Below are 23355 nucleotides of genomic sequence, written 5' to 3'. Positions count from 1 at the left end.
CATCCAAGTCCCAGTCTCAGCCGAACATTGAGAAAGCAAAGATTCTGCACCATGGGGATCCAATGATAAAGACAGAGCTGGGAGTTAACGCTCACACTCCCTCCCAGCAGCCACACACACTAAAAGATGGGTGACAGAGGATAGCCTTATAACATCTGCTAGTTATACTAAGTTTGGAGTACAGTAGTTACAAGGAGGTATCAGAGTAAACAATATGGTACAAAAGAGCAAAAAGAAGGAGCGGGATGAGCCAGATCCTGAAAACCTGAGGTCCTGCATGACACAGGGCTGGTCCCCTTGGAAGTGAGCTCTGATGGGTAATCTAGCTCTGCTCTCTGCATTCTGGAAGGCAGGATTCAATATCCCTTAGAGTTGTAGATTACTGTATGCCAGTTCTGACAACTGCGTGGGCTATGTATCAAGAAGTTAGACATTTTTATTCTACCAAGGTAGCTTACAGATCACCCACTAAATTGGGAAAATCAAGGAAAAATAAGTTACCATTTGAGCTACAGGCTTTAACTACAAAATATCTGTTGTTTAAGCAAAGGCAAGTGCAAACCTACAATCATATCATTCCCGTGGAAAGAACCAGAGGCTGGGCAGTCATGAACTAGGCAATGAGCTAACCTCCACTTGAAAGTCGTTTACTACCTGTTTTTCCTTTTACCGAGCTTCCAAAAACGTAGCAAGGCAAAACAGTTTGGTATTTTTGTATTAAATTAAACTAATGTATTTAATTAAATTAACTCATGTATTGTATTAAACCACATGGAAATGTCTGGACCTTTTGCAGTAACAATAATAAATGCTGTCATCATGAACATAGAGTGCGGGATATGTAAGGTCTGATTTCAATTAAAAATCTGTCCATTTTCTGTACCATAGAAGGCTTTGCAAAACACTTTTTTAGTTGTGCGTCTACAGCTGTTCACAGGCTTTCCTGCATGCGAGATGGACAAGGGTTTTCTGAAGTGAGAGTTTTCTATTTCAGGTGAATTTCTTTGCAAAGAACAAAGAAATGTGTGTGCCAGTGGATTTGTTTGGGTTGTTGAGCGGGGAAGGAAGCATTAGAGCAATTGCAAATATATACACCATTTTACTTGTAATCTCCTAAACCTCAATTGGAAGCCATTGTTTAATGCTTACTAGGTATGCTTCCTAACGTCTGATGAAAAGACTGTAATTAAAAGCAGTGTGTCTGAGAAATCTCTTAATGAGAAATGGAAAGATATTGCCTTTTTATACTGCTTATATTATATCTCAAACTGAAATAATTCCATGGACAACGTATGTCTGATATTCTATTAATTACAACATCCCTTTGGAGGCCATCCTGGTGACCTTTTGTGATCTATAGATCCATAAGGATTATATAAGAGCTAGATGTTATTAGAAGTAGTAGTAATGCTTTGCCCCACCATGTGGGGTCCATTTTGTTTAGAAAATATCATTTCAATTCAATATTTTGTTTTGAAAATGTCAGTTCAAATAAACCAGAACAAGGCTGAATTTTTTTTTTTTTTTTTTGGTTTGGCCATAAAACCAAAAAAATCAGTTATTCGCTCAGCTCTATTCATGATGTTCCACAGTAACTCTGCCACCCAATCTGAGGATTGGCACTGGGTTGTGAATGGAATCCCTTGAAGTCCTCAGCTGGAAAAATAATACCCACAAAGCAGGGTCTCATGGGCAGGGAAGTGTAATAATGGAGTAAGAACAAATTGGCTGATCTAGGCTTCATGCTCAAGTGTCGGAATCCCACACTTAATAGCAAAGCTCACAGTGAAAAGGGGACCCCAGTTTTTACACCAGGCCCTTAAACACTCCCAAAGTGTCAACCCTTCGGACCAAGTTTGCATTAGAAAATGTGGCATTTTCAACACTCATCTACATTTACATGATTTCCCATTGCTCAAGACTAAGATCAATGTAGGCATATACTTTCCTGGTGATTTGCCTGCTCTTGTGTCTGTGATTTGCCTATAAACACCTCAGTCCCACTACAAGTAAGTTGTGGGGGGGGGGGCTCATTTTTTCTTCTGAGCCACATTTACCTATAATTTGTCATTGGGGTGATTTAAATATTTGAAATTCCCCTGCATACTAGCAAAGGTTTGAAGTACTGTACTCCTAGAAAACAATTTCATAAATTATTATTTCAACTTTGAATACAAGACTAACAGTTTGAAGAAGGCATGTGCAGAATACTTCCATGGGTGCTGGGGTAGCACACATACTGGAAAGGGGACTGTGACAACCTTTTACACAGTTCAGTGTGCATTCCCCATGCAAAATTGGCAGTGTATAAGTAGGAGGCAGGGCTAGTGACTTAGACTCTCCATGTCCCCTTTGGCAAGTCTGTTGCTGCTAACAGTGCTAGACTTGCTCATTTCTTGTGCTCTTGACTGCAGTTGTGGCTAGAAACAACAGTAGAACTCAGATTCTGTGATGAAGTCACTTGGCTGTTTGTTCACTTTTTAATGGTGATCACTTTGTGAAAATAAATAAATGGTTAGGAGGAGCAGGAAATATCAGGGCAAGGTGCCACAATGTGTTCGCAAACTTGGCTTCTTGCTTCTAGAAACCTGGATTCCAATGCAATCTCCGGTCACAAGAGAAATTTGACTTTTGGCCTCTTCTTATTTATTTATTCCTATTATGAAAATTGCTACACTATGCAGCATGACTTATAGTCTCTCTCTGCTTCTGAAGGGCTCAGGAGCTGAATAGTAGGAATAATGGAGCCAGGCTGTATGGGGAAACATGTCTACTACATACTCTTATTATAACTGATTCCAGCAAGTATATTATTCTCTTATTTTCATGACGATTAAATTCATTGGTGCTCTATTTTTGATAAAAGAATACCATAAATTAATTGAAGAACAAAAATATCTCCCTCCCTTTTTTTAAAAAAAAAAAAAGAATCTGGCACATACCAGGGATTCTGTATATAATGGAAATAGTCAGCAACTAAATGTGAGTTGTATGCCTGCCCTTCCCAGGAACAGCAAACTTGAAATGTTAATGTGGGTAAATCCATATCTAAAAATATTTTCTCTTAGGTAATATACTATACTAATGAGTATGCTGTGGTGTGACTATTCTTTTGTCCTGATTTTTTCCAGTTACGGGAAGAGTTTGACCGTGGTGTAGATGTTGTGCTAGAAGAAGAACACAGCATCCATGACGTTGCTGCTTTATTAAAGGAATTTCTACGAGATATGCCAGATCCACTTCTCACCAAAGAACTTTACACTGCCTTCATCAATACACTCTGTGAGCTTTACAACCTCTTCTTTTAGTGTTTTTCCACAAGCTCAGTTCTACATGCTCCACAAGGCCACTAATAACATTTTATTTAAGAGCCTTAACACTCCCTCTACTTCCAGTTCATTACAAATATTTGTGAATTTTCTCATATGTTGCAAAGGGCTTTACTTGCTTTTGGTGCTGGATAGATACAACACAGAAAAAAAATATTCAGCAACATGGAGGTTATTCAGTGTATATAGAAAATCACATTCTATCTATCCACGTGCATACACACATGCCCTGATTCTGTAATTGGATCTGCAAAGGCCGATTTTTATGCTCATGCAGAGTCACATGAAAATCAATGGGGCTTGCTCAGGTGGAAGAGTCTACCTCATTAGATCCAAATTTTGGATTGGGGGCTTTATAGAGTAATGAGGTAAATGATAGAGCCATGTGATTATGCCACATTTTTCATGGACTTGTTATCGCTCTGCCCACTAATCCACTAATGCCTGGATTATTTCCAGTGTTGCAAACCTCTGAGCAGTTTCATACAGCCCCTCTCTAAAACAATAATCATGCCAAAGAAATGTTTCTTTTCTCCTGCCTCCTCTTGCAGAAGTTTTGGCTTATAGGCATTGAGCTGCATGAAACGTTCTTCAACTGACTTTATTGCACAATCTAGCACCTGGTTAAAGAATTCAACTTTGATTTGTTGTTTGGGGTTTCTTAGGGGATTATCCCGTGCCTTGTAATCAAAATGTCGTCTTCTTTGGTGACTCTTATATTCTTGTATGGGTGGGAAAATAGCTTCAGTGTGAAGTTCCCCTGCCAACTTCTGTGCACTCTTCAGGATGTTTTGAAATCCCTCATCTGCCAGTAAGACTGTAGGTATGACTTTGCTTTGTCCAGTTGTTCCGTTGCTCCAGATATATCAAGGTCAACACGTTGGAGTCTCTTGCTTACAACATTTATTTCAAAGAGTATGTCATGCCACAACACTAAGCCACACAGAAATTTGAAGTTATGTATGTTTCTGGTGATTCCATTTCCCTCTGCCACTGTTCTCCCACGAACAGTTCCCGTCATAGCATTATCCTCCATAATGGCAACTATGGCATCATCTAGCTTCCCAATTTGGTGTTTGATCGGCTTTATCGCCTCCACTCGACTTTCCCATTGTATGGCACTCAGTGGTTTCAGTGTCAGAGAGAATGTTCACAGATGTTGCTTCAAAATTTGCCATTGATGAGTTGATGCAGAGAAAAATACATAGATGCTTTGAATTACATTAAAAAATTCAGCAGCCTCGCTCAAAGCTGATACTGCATCACTGACCACCAAGTTCAATGAATGAGAACTGCATGGGACAAAAAAAGCTTGAGGATTTAACTCTCGGATCCGTGTCTGCACTCCTGTGTTCTTTCCTCTCATGTTGGCACCATTATCGTAGCCCTGACCTCTCATGTCAGCTATCGCAATTCCCGTATCTTCCAGCTTTTTAAGAAGCACATTTGTCATACCAGCTCCTGTAGTATCATCAATGTTAATAAATTCTAGAAAATGCTCTCTGACAGTCACCATTGCAGGGACATTTTCACTAGGTTCTGTTGTTGTAAAACGCACCATTAAAGTCATTTGTTCCGTATGGCTGATGTCAGGTGTGCAGTGCAGAATAACAGAGTAATATCTTGCTGACTTCAGATCTGCCACAATCTTCTGTTTGACTTTTGTTGCCAGTAACTGTATGATTTCATTTTGAATAGTTTTACCAAGGCAGTGGTGCGTGTACATTTCTTGGGTGATGACTCTTCTTAGATGCTCCTGGAGTTCAGCATCAAACTCAGTCATCAGCGCCACAATTTTAAGGAAGTTTCCATGGTTGGCACATACAGCTGATCTGAAGTGCCACACAGTGCTAGATTTTGGGTAGCAAGCATTCTCACAATGGCAATGAGCCTTTTCAGAACATTTTGCCAGTAAGAGACTCTGATGCAATCATCTCTTGATGCTGATCATCTATGGTGGCCTTTAACCTTAGTCTTATCTCAAGCTCTTTCCACCTATGGAATGCTCTCTGGTGATTTGCTGCCTTCTCATGGCATTTCAGATTTCTAGCCAGATTTTTCCAGTCCTTTGTTCCTGTAGAGCACAATGTGGCTGGAACATTAGACTGGAAGAGTTTGCAACAAAAACAGTATGCAGCATTCTGGGTTTTTGAGTACATAAGCCATAACCTCTCCACTTTGTCACCATTGGGGATTTCACGCCAGTAATGTGTTGGATGGAAACTTCTATTTTCATTGTCTTTGGGGAACAGGACATTTTTCACTTGCTGTGGCCCATGCAGTACAAGGAAGTCCCTCAGGCTACTGCTCAAATGGGCCCACAGTCCTGGATCATCTTGACTTAAGGAATTAAACGCAGCAGCAGCTGTTTCTTGCGCCTCCACCACACTCTTTTCTGATCTACACTTTTCTTCAGGAATGTGCATGGTTACATCCATTTCAGATGGAGATATGGATGCTGCAGTAGCTGCCAGGTCACCTGCACTTTGACTAACTGGAAGATCAGGCATCTCCTCACAATTCACATCGTCACTGGGGCCGGAAGGCTCACCGTGAACATTTGTGTTTATGTATCTCAGGAGAGCTTCTTCCTGCTTAGATAGAAAAGCTTCCTTTGCTTTCTTTCTTTTTCTGAATGTTGCCCCAGAGGGGCGTTTTCTTCTTTCACTCATGACTGGTGTTCTGTGCCAGCTATAGTGGATCTCAACACTGAATTGAAGGGGACAAATAAGGAGGCTGGTAGCAGGGCCTGAGTGAGGGAAGATACATCGTCTTAAGGGCCTAACTGGCTCCTGTTCTCCTCAAGTGGGTTCAGGGAAGCAGCAGGAAACAGGAAGCACCCCTGAGAAGCTGGTGTTAATCAGTCCAGGCTCGTGGGCGTGCTAGAGAGGTAGATAAGAGGCTCCTCGTCCTCTCTCTCCCTGCAGCTCCTGCTGCTTTCTGTTATTCCCTCTCAGCTTTTGTCCTGCCTGCCTGTTATGTCTCTTGTGCCCTCCTTCCTCCAGCACAGCACTCCACCATCTCTGTGCATCTAGAGCAGAGAGAATATATATGCACCAGCAGCAGACACAATTTTCTACATTCTGGATCCTAGTGGCGCCCTTCTGCCCAGTCTGGCACCTTAGGCGGCTGCCTCAGTTCACCTCATGGTAAGGCCAGCCCTGTTCGTCTCTCCTCCTGGAGCTGGGTAATTCAGGCAGTTTTCAACTCTCTCCTTAAACCAGGAATCCTCATCTGTCCTCCTGGAGCAGGTGGTAGTTAAACTTGCTGTACGAGCTTAGCCAGTTTCTCCCACAGTTGGCCCCACCTAATGCTCAGAGTCAGAGAGTTTGGCAGCCTTCTCCTGATGTGAGGGAGGAGGTTGCATTAATGCTCCCCTTCTCCTAGCTCATTCCCAGTTGGTTGAGTGAGAGGGGAGTCTTGCCTTTCCCCCCCCACAAGGCTCCTTAAGATTTTCTCCCAAGCACCACTTATTCCCATGAATGCTTCCTCTCTATCAATAACCCCTATTATATAAGGAGCTTTCAAACCTTAAAGAGCCAAGCCACGTGATTGGGTGGGCTGACCGCTGGACACCACCCCATCACACAGGCCGAAACCCGAGATCCAAATCTTACACCCAGATTCAAACTTTATGGCAATTCATGGGCCTCAGAACTATGGTTCCAAATACTCCTGCCTGTCGAGGTCTCAAGCTGAAAATCTGAATTAAAGCTCTGCCAGATTTCTGAGTGTTTAGATTTAGCCCATATAAGAAAGATGTTCAAGCCACAAACTCATGTGTACTCAGATCCATTTGTGGGTTTCAGGTTTGAGATCCTGTCTCAGGCCCATCTCTACTGTTGACTAACATTGCATTTAGAAGTATGAACTGGCTACAGACAGTGCAGAATTTATGTGCTCTTTCTTGCTGCTTTTTAGGTTTCCTAGTCACACTCTAGGAAAGAAAGTTGTAAGAAAACTAATTAAAAATGGTTAAAGCATAAATACAAATAGAATACTTTAAAACTAAAATTCTCCTGGATGCCAGAACATGTAGCCACCAATATCCAGTGTGTATATATATATATATATATATATATATATATATATATAAAGTGACGGTAAGGCATATTAGGCCAAACCTTACTTTTGTTTGTTTCCAATAATGTAAGCAGAATTTAAATCTGAGCTAGCAGACACAATTAATCCTACAACTCCACTATTGGCTGAGATAAGATCACAGAATAAAACAGAAATATTTTATGCAACTGATATGTATTTAAAGTTGAATCGACCTACCTTGGAAAATGTATTGGAAACATGATCAGTAAACTCCTTAAACAATTCTTTTCTTATATTATTCTTTTAGCTGGAGCACTACCGAATGTATGTGCATTGCATTAGGTTAGTGTCAATGTTTTTCTTAGATTTTTCTTTTTCCCTCTTAGTATTAGAGCCAGATGAACAACTAAGCACCTTACAGCTTCTTATTTATCTTCTACCTCCCTGTAACTGCGACACCCTACACAGACTCCTGCAGTTCCTCTTTACGGTGGCTAGCCATGCAGAAGACAGCACAGACAAAGATGGCCAGGAGGTATGTTCAGATCATTCATGTTCCTTCACTTCCGTTATTCCTTGCTCTAAGGACATATGTATAAAGATGAGAAACAGAGAGCCTAGAATCATAAGCATTAAAGATGAAATAGACTTAATATTGCCCTCCCTCTTGCCATCCAGTTGTTTACAATCGTATATTCCTGAGATTGTTTTGTATTGTAGTTTTTAAATGACTCAATCAATGAGGCATCCACCACTTCCTGTGGGAGATTCAGAGCCTAATAGACTTCACTGTTAAGAAATAGCTAATTCAATCTAGCCTATTTTTTTCCTAGTTTAGTTTCATCCCATTATATAATATGGAACAAAAGGCTGTGAGTCAAAGAACCTGCTTTTTATTCCTGACTCTGCCACTGACTCGCAGTTGAGACATTGGGCAAGTCAGTTCACCTCTCTCTGCCTCATGTTTGTCATACGTAAAATAGGGATAATGAGTGGGATCCATAAAGGAGTTTAAACGTTGAATGCTGAGTGTCACGGCACCTTGAAAAGTCACAGAGCAACATTGCAATCCCAAAAGCCTGAGCTAAGCACCCAGGCTCCTTATACAATGAATGGGGAGACATAGGTGCCTAAGAATGCAACCCAGAAAAGCCAGCATGCTATGCAGGCAGCTGCCTAAACTAGTCAATGGGAGATGCTGAGGAGAGGGGTGTATGCTAAGCCTCTCCCCTCTCTCAGAGATGAGCACTTCCCTGCAGTCTGAACTTAGGTGTCTATCTCTGCTAGTGATGGATGAACGTGAACCACACTCCTGGAGTTAGGCTTGCCCGAGGAGTAGGGGCCTCCACTGATTTTTTTAGCTCAATGGTTAGAGGAGAGCCCTGTTCTAATCCTTCCTCTCCCTCTGTCAGAGGAGGAAATTTAAATTCAGGTCTCCCACGTCCCAGGAGAGTGCTCTAACCACTAGGATAAATGTTATAAAGTGGGTGCCTCCTCCAGCTAGATTTTGAATGAGACCCAATCCAGTAGGTGTGCTCAGAGGCCACCTATTGAATCAGGTCCAGCATGCAACTTATATGACCGAATGCCTGTCCCTCCCTGGTTCGTGAATTGCTCTGGGGCTTATGTGGGATATAGGGATCCAGACACCTAAAAGGAGTCAGCTGTGCACAAGTCCAGAGGCAGAAATGTAGGTGCCTAGAGAACTTGTACTTCGGTACTGAGTGAGTTTAGGAGCCTACAGCATTTGGTGAGAATTTTGTGGATCATCGAAGTAGAGCCAAAAGCAGGCCTTAGGCACCTAGGTCTGGTATTTAGGTGCCAAGTACCTTCGCGGATCCCACCCCGTGACACACTTACTTTTGTAAAGCACTTTGAGGTGTTTGGGTGAAAAACACAGTAATTATTTATGGTTTCTAGCCATAACCCCTTGAGGAACCCTAAACAATTTTTGATACAGTCAGATATTTGGATGTCTGCGGGTGAAATTTTCAAAAACATTTAAATGACTCAGGAGGACAAATGCTATTGAAAGTCAATAGTACTACAGCACTTAAGCATTTTTGAAAATCCCATCCAAAATACTGCTATTTGCACACTCAGCTAGCAGTTGGTGGAAAAGTACAGACACAATAATTAGGTATCTACCAAATTCACAGCTGTGAAAATCGAGTCCCAGACTGCAAAAGCTGGTCTTACCTGTGAAATCTGGTCTCCGGCTGCCCGGCTCTGAAGGCAGAGTGGAGAGCGGCTGCTGCTGCCTGGGCACCCAGCTCTGAAGGCAGCGCCACCGCCAGCAGCGGCAGAGAAGTAAGGGTAGCAATACTCCTCCTCCTTCCCCTCGCCCCCCTCCCCCCATGGGATTGCGGTGCCCTTTTGGGTGCCGGACCCTAGGTTGAGAAACGCTGCAGAGAAATCACACATTTTTCATGGGTTGGTCACGGCATAAATGGCAAATTTTGTGGATGTGTGTAACACGTTTTGTAACACAGCCATAAAATTTGCTATTTATGCCGTGACCAGCCCACTAAAATTGTGTAATTTTTCTGTGATTTAAGTAGACCCCTAATAATGGAGGGTTTTGAAAAAAGAATTGGCCTGTAATAATATTTATTGTGCTAAGAATGGTGTAGAGCTATACCACTGAGACCCTGATCCTGCACTGAGTTCTGTGTTGGTGCAGGAATCCGCCCTTGTGAAACTAATCGCAGGGTTAGAGCCCAAAGCTGCTTAAGAGAGTTGGTAGAGTAGCTGTGGTAAAGGTCTGAATTCTCCTTAGTAATACATTTGCTCAGCTGCAGGTACTCTGACAAAGCAAATTCATGTAAACCATCCTGTCAGTATTATAAGAGTCAGGGACCGTGTATGTAATTGGGCATCTGTTATAGATAATATATTATTCTGCTAACAATTATTTAAATTAATTAAAGCCCCAGTCCTGCAAAGACTTATACAGGTGATTAATTTTATACAACCAACTCGTCCCAAAGGATTGCTTGTATGCATAATGTTAATTGTGTGCATAAGTCTTTGCAAGATTGAAGCATAAATATCTTATTTATAAAAGAAAATGCTTATTTTTAACCAAGGTGTTCATGCAATAGAATTCTACTCAACAAGATAGAACTTTAGCATGTACGTAAAGTAAGTGACCTATTGGACAAACTCAAAATAGTATTTGAAAGAATAATTATATGCTGGAAGCCTTCTGGAATAGTTTGACAGACTATTTTTTACCTTTCACCCTTGTTTTAATGAATTAGTTGAATATAGTTCAGATGTGGGAAAAAAATAATGAATATGTGCATTTCTCCTCTTATACCTCAAAATCTCCCCCTCCCCCACCCCTGTTAGTCAACATCTGGAATTTACATTCAGTCTTGTTTAGTGAAGTCCTGACAGCTTTTGCAGCATTCCCAAAATAGTAGCCAGGTGGAGGCACATAGAGGAAGATCAACTGAATGACCTCTGCTCCTTGCAAATTTGACACTGGAAAATTGTCCTTAGTAATCCATATGACACGTTTTTTCAGAGAATTTTTAGCGTATTCTTGTTATTATTTTGTATCTACTAGTTTAGCCAAGATCAGGTGACTACAGGGGTAGAAGTGAAAAGAATTTTTGTGTTCAAGAACCAAACAAGGGAAAGATTAATAAAAGTGATAAGCATGATCCTCAGCTGTTTAGGTATCTTGAGGATCTTGTGTACAGAGGGATATAAGGGTTTGTATTTATTCTATCCACCTGGAAGCACCATCGCCTGTTGAAAGGAGCAGCACTGGGGACCAATTCATTGGCCTAAAGTGGCAGTACTTTGCTGGGGCTATGAGGTGAGATGTTAGGTCCTATTCTTCTACTTCCGGGCTTTGTGGGAGGAGAATGTTGAGAAAGCAATGAACTTCTTTACGGTGAGAGAGAGAGTATTAATTAATGATCGATAGCCAGAGAAAACATGTCCCTAATTTATATTCTTTTTCTTCTAGGTAATTGGGAACAAAATGACATCTCTGAACCTGGCCACCATATTTGGGCCTAACCTGTTGCACAAGCAGAAGTCTACAGACAAAGAATTCACAGTTCAGAGTTCAGCTCGAGCTGAGGAGAGTACTGCAATCATTGCTGTTGTACAAAAGATGATTGAAAACTATGAAACCCTTTTCATGGTAGGTGAATGTTTCTTAATATAACACCAACTGATTTTGCATTTGACTCTTCAAGTCAGGATATCCTAGATGGTGCTACCAAGAAGTTGAATTGAGCTATGTTCAAATAAATTATGCAAACATTGTTATAGAAGGAATGATTAGTGTTGATTGAATGCAATTGGTAAGCAGGCTACATATTCTTACTTTAGGAAAAGAGCTTTGTAATGAGGGTTAAGCATTAAAAATGGGTAGATTAAAAACTTCTTGTACATAAGGGCAAATATATCCTGACTGATCATGTCCTCTCAAAGATTTAGGAAGGAACCTTGTTTAAGCTGCACAAAAATATTTATATATCTAGAGAAAGATGCTAAGTTATTTCCTAGATGATTTTTTCTCTTCTGTGTGATTGAATTATTTATTAAGTTGTGAGTTAAACAGTGCAACTCAATGGTTAGAGGAGACCCCTGTTCTAATCCAATTAATGAAAATCCCCCACTTTGTCTGAGCCAGGAGGGAAAAGAGAAATCTTTAGTCCCTTCAAGGATTGGTACCAGCCCCTCACCCCACATTGACTTGAGGAGAGACAGGTGTGGGAGGTGCTCTTGGTAGGCTGACTGTTTGGGCAGAAGGGATGCAGCATAAGCCTATTGGTTCTTAGGCATCCAAAGGGAGAAGTTATAAGGAAGGCTGCGGGTTTGTCATGGAAGTCACGGATTCCATGACCTCCGTGACTTCTGCAGCAGCCGGTGAGCCTGGCTCAGGGGCAGCTCAGGCAGTCTCGGGCCACCCCACCCCACCTCTCCAGCATCAGCAGAGTTTGGCTATGGGAGGGGGCAGGGTTGGGGTATGAGACAGGGTGAGGTGGGCTCTGGGCAGTGCTTAACTGGGGGCCTCCCCAGAAGCGATGACATCTCCCTTGCTCTGCTGGTAGGTGGAGACTTGGCCGCATCTGGCTGCAGGCACCCCCCCACAACTCCCATTGGCTGCGGTTCCCAGGCAATGGGAGCTGCGAAGCCAGCACTCTGGGCAGAGGCAGCATGCAGAGCTGCCTGGCCACACCTCCGCCTAGCAGCTGAGCGAGGGGGATGTCGCTGCCTCCAGGGAGCCCCCCAGGTATGCCCCTACCCCCTCCCACACCCAAACTCTGCTGTGGGGGTGTGGGGGAGAGGAGCGGAGCCAGGTAGGGAGTCTGCCAGCCCCACCAACCCCCCTCCCCCCAGCACCAATGGAGTTCGTGGGCCATGCACCGCCATGCCCCCAGCACTTGGGCTGCTCTCTCCCAGGGCACAGCCCGCCCCCCGTTTTAGTCAGGAGTATATAGTAAAAGTCATGGACAGGTCATGAGCCATGAGTTTTCATTTACTGCCCGAGATCTGTCTGTGACTTTTACTAAAAATACCCACGACTAAAATGTAGCCTTAGTTATAAGCTCTTTTCTCTGCCCAACGGCACCATTCTGGTCTGTAAAGAAAAGCTTGGTTTACAAAGAAAGAACAACCTGCGCCAAACAAGTTATTGCTGCATAGTTCCCAGATGTGTTACTTAATAAAGTTGTGGCCTAGTTAAATCACATTCCTGGTGTCTTGCCTTTCTTCCTATTGTCTACAAAACTATCACTCAGTTTAGTATGATTTATGATTTTGGCTTAAGAGAGCCTCTGGGCTGGAATAACAGGATAGTGCAGGTCTGAATTGTCAGTGGTATCTTTCTTTCGTTTTACGGAGACTAATTCACACAAATGTCTCGAAGAAAAAGAAAAGTTTAAGTCTTAGGAAGGTAAGAATAGTTGTGTGTTCTGTTCCGTTTTGTTTTCCATTGTAACTACATAGCAGCATGCATTGTATTATTGGTGATCAGTTCTCAAAACAGGAAGATAAAAGAAAGGGAACTGCAATGATAGAGCATAGTTGGGAGCTGGGGAGAAGACAGGAAAATCTGTAATGTGGTAACATAGGTTTGAGGAACATAACACAATGTGGAACATACTGCAGTGCAGGACATAGCTGGGGAGAGAAGGACATGAGAAAGGAAGAGTGAACATGGCCTGCCAGGTCAAATAACAGCATCAGATGAGCTGCTCTGTCTTTCTTTCATACTGTATTTCCTTCCATTACATCCTGGGCATTATTTTTTATTCTTGTTCCAGTGAAACATTAAGCAATTTGTTTTTCTTTTGCTTTTACAATTCAGGAACATTTCTGGTATATTTTTCCTTCTAGGGAAAAAAATGATGGAACTGTGCTCCTGTGAGAGCTGCTGCTTGCTTGGAGCACTGCTGGCAATAATGATTTTGTTACAGCAGGTTTACATAAAACAAATGTTGAAGTATTATTATTTTTGTTTCACTGTATGAACATTTTATGGAACAGCCACATCTCAGCACATTACACTCTAGGCACACATTCAGATTTTTAATGTGGAAAGGGTGGGGTTTAGGGGTTTACTAACCTACATATGGACTCTTTTAATTGTGACAGTTTTATTCCTTTATCTCTTCAGTGCTAGCATTTTTATCTGAAGGTTAAACTCAGTGCAGGGAAAACAGAAATAATTTTCTTTTGTTTTCTGGAGTAGCTTTTCAGTTTTTGGAGTGAGATTAAAGTCTGTGCATCTGAATGCCAGACTAAATGGATAGCTGGATGCAAGGGAAAACTATATCTACCCAAATGCTCTTTTTATGACTAAAGTATATTGGTTTGAAACATTCAGAAATGTACAGCACACAAGCATCTCTGGAGATTTTGCTCTTCCCAGGGTTTAACATACAGGGTGGGTTGTTGTTTTCTTCTGCCCGTTTTCAGGAATGAAGCTATGTTTCATGTCAGTAGTTGTTTTTAAGTACAGTAGTGTCAAACTTCTTGTATTTATTGTTTCATAGGAGCACCATGGGTCTATATTCATCTTGTTAATGTCACTATTGGGGTTCAATTAAATGTTTTTTTGTTCTCTGTGAAATTAGCACACTGCATCCTTTGCAGAGTTGATGGGTTGCTGGGAACCGAGCTGAACATTTATTTGTACAGAACTCTGATGATTCCCAATCAGGCAGCAGCAAATTGTTAGCCAAACCCCAGGGAGTGGGGGAACGCCAGGACTGCTGTTTATAGTTATTGTTTGACATTTGTACTACTTTCAAATTGAGAAACAGCTGGACTAGAGCATGCAGCCACAGTTTTAACATACAGTACATTACTGCCAGGGTGATTTTTTTGGTTTGGTTTGTTTTTTTTAACACTATGACTGGCTTCAGCGTTGAGAGTAGAGCAAGGTTTGTGAAATAAAATCTAATAGAAACAATGTGATATTTGGCCCAGACCACAGACTTCAGAATGGTTTTGAATTATTTCTAGGTCAAAAAGATTCTGTTTGTCAGAAGGAACCCAGATAATTATGAACTGCGTAGATTTCTAAAATAGATTCCAGCAATTCAGATTAATACCAGCAATCTAAAGTGAATTTACTATAGTAGAGATATTCTTACCACCATTTCGGGCTCAACTTGTGCATTTATTTTGGTTCCCCAATTCCCTTTGATTACAGTGGAATTTAGAGGTGCAATTATATAGGATAGGGTCCTATAAAAGACTGCTGGTCTCTAGACCCCTAACTAAGGCCCCAGTCATGCAAATGGATCCCAGTAGCTGGACTCATACACCCACATCATGCCCCATTGACTCCATTGGCGTTCCGCATGGGTGCAGGAGTCCAAGCTACCAAGTGTTATGCTTTTAGCACCCCCATTACACATTCCTGCGTCTCAGGTGAATTCTCACACATCTAGCTCAGCTGCAATGAGGCAGCAGCCATTTGCCTGGAGTTCCCCATTTTCATTGCTAGAGGCCACTACGGCACTTACTGAGCAAGCAGCCAGGCACCATTTCTCCATGGCAGTAGTTTTCAAACTTTTTTTCTGGGGACCCAGTTGAAGAAAATTGTTGATGCCCATGACTCAACTGAGCTGGGGATGAGGGGTTTGGGGTGTGGGAGGGGCTCAGGGCTGGGGCAGAGGATTGGGAGTGGGGGTAAGGCTGCGGGGTGGGGCTGGGACTGAGGGGTTCAGGGTGTGGGAGGGGGCTCTGGGCTGGGGCAGGGGGTTGGGATGCAGGAGGGGGTCAGAGCTCTGGGCTGGGGATGCAGGTTCTGGGGTGGGGCCAGGGATGAGGGGTTTGGGGTGCAGAAAGGGGTTCCAGGTTGGGGGGGCGGGACTCAGGGCTGGGGTAGGGGATTGGGACACGGGGTTGGGGCATGGACTTACCTCTGGCGGCTCCTGGTCAGGGGCGCAGCCAGGGTGCAGAGGCAGGCTTCCCACCTGTCCTGGCACCATGGACCGCGCTGCACCCCTGAAGCGGCCAGCAGCAGGTCCAGCTCCTAAGTGGAGGCCCCCAAGTGGCTTTGCATGACTCTCCCCTACAGGCACACACCCCTTCCCCCTGCCGTGTTCCCACTGGCCAGTTCCCATGGTTTGAAAAACACTGTTCTATGCTCCTCCTGCTAGATCTAAGTCAGGAATCAGCAGCTAGGAGACAGCACAAGATGAGACCTCATAACAGCTCTAGGCGTCCTCAGCTACACCATCCCTAGTTACCTGAAGGGCCCCTACTACCATGTGTCTTCTATTCTGACAGTCCCCTGCCCTCCTGGAATCGTAGCACTCACCTACCTCCCAGCAGCCACCAGCATTATCCACAGCCCCAGCAACCCCACAGCTTCCGTCTCTGTGCATCCCTACCACCACTGCCAAGTTTTGTGCAGCTCCATGACCTACCCTCAGCAGGTTGTATGCAAATCATTCACTTGTTTGCAAATTAGTTACATTTACATAAAATGTTATACAAGAAGCAAAACAAAACTTGGCTGTTATGAGAAGTCCACCAGCCTAAATCCAGTTGCAGGATCAAGGCTTAAGTTGCTTCATTCACCCTATTAAAAATTCTGCACACATTATGTAGCCAGCTGTTTTCATTTTATAGATATCCCCCCCCCTCCAAAATCTACTAGAGTTTTCAGGGAGTTGTTTAGTTTTATATTTGTAAGGGAAAACGTTGACACTTTAAACTTTTTTTTATTGGCCAAAGTCCTGTTTACTGAATACTTTTATGATTAGCAACTTGATGTTACTTACTCAGTGTAGTATGCAGGAGGAAGCAAACTCTGCTTTCCCTTCAAATTTTCTTTAGAACCAAATCCATTGTTCACAAAGGCCACATAAATTGAGAGGTCACAAGGCTAGTTATAGTAGTAGGATTCCAAAAAGGCAGTCCTGTAGAAAGAAGGTTGATTATTTAAGGACTGATAAACAAATACCCAAAATGTAAGCAAAAGAGAAAACTGTGCATTGGACATGTACAATTATCATAAAGATTTTGTATCTATTTTAATTAATGAGCATTTATTTATTTTCAATTATTTCCTTTGTTATTCAAGCTTGTGCCCAGTTTGTGCCTTGAGTGCATTTGTAAATATTAAAGTTTTATGACAATTACTACATAGTCCAAAGAAATACAAATTTCTCTCCAAATACTTCCCCAAACAGCCCCTCATCCCCAAGGAATCTATTAGGAATCCTATTCGTATTTCCCAGTAAATGCCTGGGAGAACAAATGAACCGAGCAGCTTGACCTGAACATCATTTGATTTTTAACTCTGACAAACTGAGGCCAGAAACAGACGGCATCGTTTACTGAGGATATGTTTACATTGCAGTTAGACACCCACAGCTGGCCCATGCCAGCTGACTTGGGCTTGCAGGGCTCGGGCTAAGGTGCTGTTTAATAGGGGTGTAGATGTTCGGGCATGGGGTGCAACCTGAACTCTGTGACACCCCAAACCCCCGCCGGGTCCTAGAGCCAAGGCTCCAGCCTGAGCCTGAATGTCTACACCACAATTCACAGCCCTTTAGCCCAAGCTCTGCGAGCCCAAGTCCACTAGCATAGGCCAGCTACCAGTCTTTCATTGCAATGTAGACATCCCCCGAGACTGTTCTGCTTCCTGATCCACCCATCACAAACAAACCAGACGTGATTAGTCAGGTTCCTCAAATGATTTCTCTGTTACAGCATTTGGGGAGAGATGACTTCTCTGATGTAATTTGGACCCAACCCATTTAAGGTTTGGTAGATAAAACTTCAGTATTTTAAATTGCACCTAGAAAACACACTTGCAGCCAATGCACATCCTTGAGTACTCGTGCAACATGCTCCCAATGAGCGACCCCTTGCTACCTCCTCAAGACAAGTTGCCCTATTCTGCAGCAGTTGAAGTTGCCAAGTGGTTTTAAGGTTTAGCTCCATGTAGAGTGCATTGCAGTAATTCCGGTGGGAGGGGACAGGTCATAGATCTCTCTGGCCAGGGCCAAGCCCAAAAGAAGATGGCACAGCCTCTTAACTAGCCTTAAAGGGTAAAAAGCCTTTAGGAAAGATGTGGATAAAGTGGAGAGAGTCCAGAGGAGAGCAACAAAAGTAATAAAAGATTTAGAAACCCTGACCTATGAGGAGCGGTTAAAAATACCGGCCATGCTTGGTTTTGAGGAAAGAAGACTGGGGGGGAGGGGGAAGGCGCGGACCTGATAACAGATATGTTAAGAGCTGTTATAAAGGTGACCGTGATCAGTTGTTCCCCATGTCCACTGAAGGTAGGACAAGAAGTAATGGTCTTCAGAAAGGGAGATTTTAAATTAGATATTAGGAAAATCTTTCTAACTGGACGGGGAGTTAAGCTCTGGAATAGGCTTCCAAGGGAGGTTATGGAATCCCTGTCATTGGAGATTTAAGAACAGTTTGGACAAACACCTGTGAGTGGTGGTCTAAGTTTACTTGGTCTTGCCTCAGTGTAGGGGCAATATAAGGTTCCTTCCAGCACTGTTTCTATAATTCTGTAATCTCAGTCTTGACCAGATAGTCTGTCACCTAGCTCACCATCATCCAAGCCACAGTCTTAGTTATGTTCTGTGTAAGATGGTCAACAACTGCCCTGGTGAAATGGAGAGACAGTCAGCTATCATTCACAGACATGAGACAGAAATATTCAGATCCTCACCCTAGCTGCCCCTGCAAATGCTGCACAGAAGGGAAGGAGAGAAGAGACCCGTATGGCACTGCATGTGGGAGGACCTTGTGGGTAGATAAGCCGGCTCACAATATTATCCTGTGAATCATTTCAACAAGAGCCATTCCAAAACAACTCTTAGCTCTCTCTGCTAACAACTTGGCAGTTCCAGCAGCACTTCATGGTCAGTTGTATTAAAGGCACCCAAAAGATACTGTATAACAAAACGGACACTTAAAGTCTGGCTCTTGGACTGAGATTTTCAAAGGACCTAAGGCAGAGTTAGGTGCACAATTCCCAAGGCCTACGCACCACTTAAGTCCCACTTTTGCCCTGTGGCCCCTGAGTGCTAAGTACTTTTGAAAATCAGGCCATTTATTTAGGAGCGTAAATCAGGATTCTGTGGAAATTGGACACCTAATTACCTTAGGCCCCTTTCATAATCCTGATTTAGGCTCCTAAATAAATGGCCTGATTTTCAAAAGTACTTAGCTCTCAGCAGCTCCCATTGAAATTAAGTAATTGGATAACTGAACAGAATCGGGCCCACTTGATGCCAGCCTACCCAAGAAGCAAGCTGGTTTTCGACTGCAGAGAATGTGCTGCAACCAGGTCCTGGCTCTCACTACAAACATCAAGGTAGGGTTCCAACGAAACTCAAGACTGGTCCTGCCTTCATCTATCAGTCAGCAGCATTTGACACAGCCTGGAAGTAAAGTCTGTTACTGAAATTGGCCAAAGTGGATCCCCTGCATGCGGATTCACAGGCTGCTAAACTGCATGCTTAACAACTGAAGGATGCTCATACACCTCATAGGTCAAATGGGCTACCACAAGGCTCTGTACATGCTCCAGCACTCTTCAATGTATACACAAGCAATATGCCTGAAACAATAGCGCAGAAGTTTGCATACACTGATGATTTGCACTGCCCCATATCTGTAAAGAACTTGAAGTGACCCTTACATCGGACATTAAGATCATGGAGGAGTACTTCCAAAAGTGGCATCTGAGACCAAATTCAGGCAAATCGGTAGTCTCTGCTTTTCACCTAGACAATAGAATTGCACAAAACACTCTGTCGAGTTTTGTTGTGAAACTGCATTATGACCCAAAGCCAATCTATCTCAATATCATTCTTGACCTTTCATGACTACCTCAAAAAATAGCCTTTCTAAAGTGAAGACTCGCATCAACATTATTCCAAAGTTATCTGGAACAAGTTGGGGATCAACTGCCCCAGTGCTATGAACATTGGTCTTGGCCCTGCTGTACTCAGTTGCAGAGTACTGTGCATCAGGTAGGCAAGAAGCTGCCATATCCATCTTGTGGGTAAGCAGCTGAATCAGATCATTCTAATCATCATGAGAACATTAAAATCAACACCTCTACTGTGGCTATCTCTATTAGCAAACATTGACTCTCCAGCTATCCGCTGAGATATAGCCATAGCACGAGAACTTAAACCTGCCAAAGATTACCCAGCACTTCCCCTCCAGATGGTTATGGATAACATTACCCTAACAATGCCTGGAATTGAAAAACACCACTATGGACCATGTGACCACCTCATGTCTCTGGATCTGGCCAGGGAATGGCAAAGTGTCTGCACCTCATCTACCATTCTAAACAAGCATATTACTACTGACCCAACGAGCCGCCCTGCTGGTTTTGACCTGCCATGCAGAATTTGGACCACACTGAACCGTATCCAAACAAACCATAGAAGATGCAGCCACTTGATGCAGAAGTGGAAAATCAAAGACTCCTCTTCGTGTGACTATGGTGAGAACATCCAAACCTAAGTGTCCCATATATGGATTCAAAGGTGAATTGGATCATATACACAATGTCCCAGAGGAGGCCTTAAAATGACTTATGGACCTAGAACTGCAGCTAGAGAATGTTGCTCTGTAGATGCCATGCACGCATGCATGCGAAAGAAAGAAAGCGAGAGCAAGCCTGGACAAGTGTGGAGATACAACAACCACATTCTAATTTCTAGACAAAAGGGGATTGGGAACTGTATAAGAAAAACACCCTAGAATGCTCTGTCCTTTCAGTGTAGAATTTCACATTTAGTATTCCAGGTTCTATAAGAAAAGAAATCCAGTTATTTAGTTTGGAATTTTATAAGCTCCACTGGCTTTTTCAGTGGAAATGTGAGTTCTTTAAATCAGAGCTTTGGAGCTGTACTACCACAAGTAGTTCATTTGAAATCCCTAGGTGTTGTCCAGACCTGTACTGGAAACCAATGGGATACTTGATCATGGTCACTTAACACTGACATACAAGGTGGTTTTTAGTCCTATATACATCTGTGTTGTACATACGTTGCTGTTATGTATGAGTGTGTGTATGCATAGTTATTATTATCAACTTATATATACACAGTATTTTACGTAATTCTGCACAATTTTATTTTCATGCTCAAGTCTGGTGTTTTAAAATGGGCATAATTAAAATACACTGTAGGATATTCTTCTGCAACTAACTTCTTAATGTTGTTTTCATTGTAGGTTCCCCCTGACCTTCAGAATGAAGTGCTAATTAGTTTGTTAGAGACTGACCCAGACGTTGTGGACTATTTGCTGAGAAGGAAAGCTTCCCAGTCATCGTGAGTAATCTGTTTTTTCATCATCTCTGTTCCTGCTGGGAATTTTCATTTTCCATTGGAAGTGTTCAAAAGGTTCTTGTGTGTATTCTCTGAAGGAGTCAGAGAGTGCTGCCTATGACATTGACTCTGCCAAAGAAATTACGCCTCTTCAACATTGTTTTCTAAAGCGGTGGCGGATTTAGAGTTAGTGGGGCTTTGTGCTCAGCTTCATTTTTGGGGCCCCTCCTTGGGACCCATCCAAGAAAAAGAACATTCTCTCTTATCTCCCTCCCACCCCCACTTTTCATGCTTTCTTTTCTTCATCCTCCTCCTATAAGTAATAGCAAGTAAATGAAAATAAAGTGAGGTACCTTAATTGTTTTTGTAGTCTAACTTATTTTTCCACAGACCACGTGAAAATCACTGGGGGTCTCGGCGGACCACTTAATGATCTTTCCAAATATTGTTTGTACCATTAGCTAACGATTGCAAAGCACTTGGGATAAGAGCGCTTTATAAAAAAAAATGTAAAAAAACATTGGGGTGCGGGGTCTGGTCAGGACATAGGGTGAGGGAGGGGGCTCAGGGCTGGGGGTGCAGGGTCTGGGAGGGAGTTAGGGTGAGGGAGCAGGCTGGGGGTTGGGGTGCAGGGTCTGGCCAGGAGTTAGTGAGGGAGCGGGCTCAGGCTTGGGGCAGGAGGTTGCAGTGTGGAGCGCTTGGGGCAGCTCCCGTTTGGTGCAAGGGGTGCAGGTGGGAATGTGGGGGGGGGGCAGGAGCTCCTGTTTGGGGCTCAGGGTGGGGGTGGGGATCTGTGGGGGTGCAGGAGTCAGGGCATGGGGTATGAGGGGGCTGGGTATATGGGGGGTGCAGGAGTCAGGGCTGGGGTTGTGGGGGGATTTGAGGGGGGGTGCAGAAGTCAGGGCTGAGGGTGTGCTCCCAGCCCCCTGCCCTGAGCGGCTCACAGCAGAGGGCTGGGGGCGGGGGGTGGTATGTGTAGGGGAACTGCGGAGGCCCTGCCTTTGCTCCGCCCTGCCCTGATTCCACCCTCTTCCCCAAGGCCCCGCCCCCGCCTCCTCCCCCAAGTGCATTGTGGCCCCACTCCTCCCCCTCCTTCCAGGTGCGCCGGCAAACAGCTGTTTGGCAGCAGGAGAAGCTCTGGGAGGGGGAGGGACGTGAACGCGGCACGCTCGGGGGAGGAGGTGGGGGTTGGGGGAGCTTGGCTGCCAGCTCGTGCAGAGCCTGCCGCAGGAGCCCCAGGAGCCGGCAGGACCAAGCTTCTGCCCCCGCAGCTGCCCAGACCTGGGGCCCCCGTCGTTGTGGGGCCCCGTGCCAGGGCACCCTGTGTTTCACTGTAAATCCGCCTCCGTTCTAAAGACAAAACTTGTTTACTGTTTCTGAGAAAGGTTTGTGTACTGCTGCAGAGAACATACCATTAGGTTTACATACATATATTCAGTGCACTGTAACCTAGGAATCCACTGGTACATGTCTTGTGTTTGTTGTGGTCTTGTGCTTTTGGTAATACAACACATATATTACACTATCATTGATACATACCCTGCAGTGCCTTAACAGAATCATGGCTAGCAGTTTGGCCAGTCTGTTGCCCTCTTCCTATTATACACATTCATAAGCTTCCAAAATAGACATGACATTGCTAACACTCTGATTGTTATAATAGAAAGTGTATTGACAATGGATGACAGATCTAGCAGTGTGTTTAATGAAAGGCATGAAGAGGAAGAAAAAAAACAAACACCCTGCTAGTCAGCAGAGCAAATGTGGTATGCAAAATATTCATATTCTTCTCTGTTAAATACATGATCTATGCCTATCTACATCCATGTGCCTTGATGCTATAACTTTATACATTTGGAATAGTGAGACTGCCTGTTCTCTAATAGGATTCCTTCTAGCCCTCGTAGATCCCAAGATATCAGACCTTAAAATCATACCATTGTTATTTATGGTAAAGCTATTTAAGATAATTTTTTAAGAGTTTCCTAGATTGAAAACTATTTGGAACAGGCTGGACTGTATCTTCCTGTGTGTGTGGAAAGTGCCTAGCACGTTGTGGTTGCTTCCAGAATAAATAGTAAGTTCTTCAAGTGCTTGCTCATATCAATTCCGGTTAAGTGCGTGGGTGCCACATGCATGACCATGGGAAGATTTTTACCCCAGCAACACTCAGTTGT

The 23355-nt window shown here is 43.5% G+C and overlaps 1 protein-coding gene across 3 annotated transcripts in view; it reads left to right on the top strand.

Moving 5' to 3' along the window:
* The window catches only part of ARHGAP6 (Rho GTPase activating protein 6), a 499309-nt gene that overhangs the window by 449267 nt on the left and 26687 nt on the right, over window positions 1-23355 (top strand). For all 3 annotated transcript variants that reach the window (XM_048860647.2, XM_048860656.2, XM_048860663.2), the window contains exons 7-10: window positions 3132-3282; window positions 7760-7908; window positions 11356-11535; window positions 21084-21181. In XM_048860647.2, coding sequence (XP_048716604.2) covers window positions 3132-3282; window positions 7760-7908; window positions 11356-11535; window positions 21084-21181 — 578 coding nt within the window. The remainder of the gene's footprint in view (window positions 1-3131; window positions 3283-7759; window positions 7909-11355; window positions 11536-21083; window positions 21182-23355) is intronic.

Source organism: Caretta caretta, chromosome 1 (genome assembly GCF_965140235.1).
Source record: "Caretta caretta isolate rCarCar2 chromosome 1, rCarCar1.hap1, whole genome shotgun sequence".
NCBI classification, from domain to species: Eukaryota; Metazoa; Chordata; order Testudines; family Cheloniidae; genus Caretta; species Caretta caretta.
The sequence above is the reverse complement of the archived record's forward strand: the minus strand, read 5'-3'. Positions and strand labels throughout refer to the sequence as shown.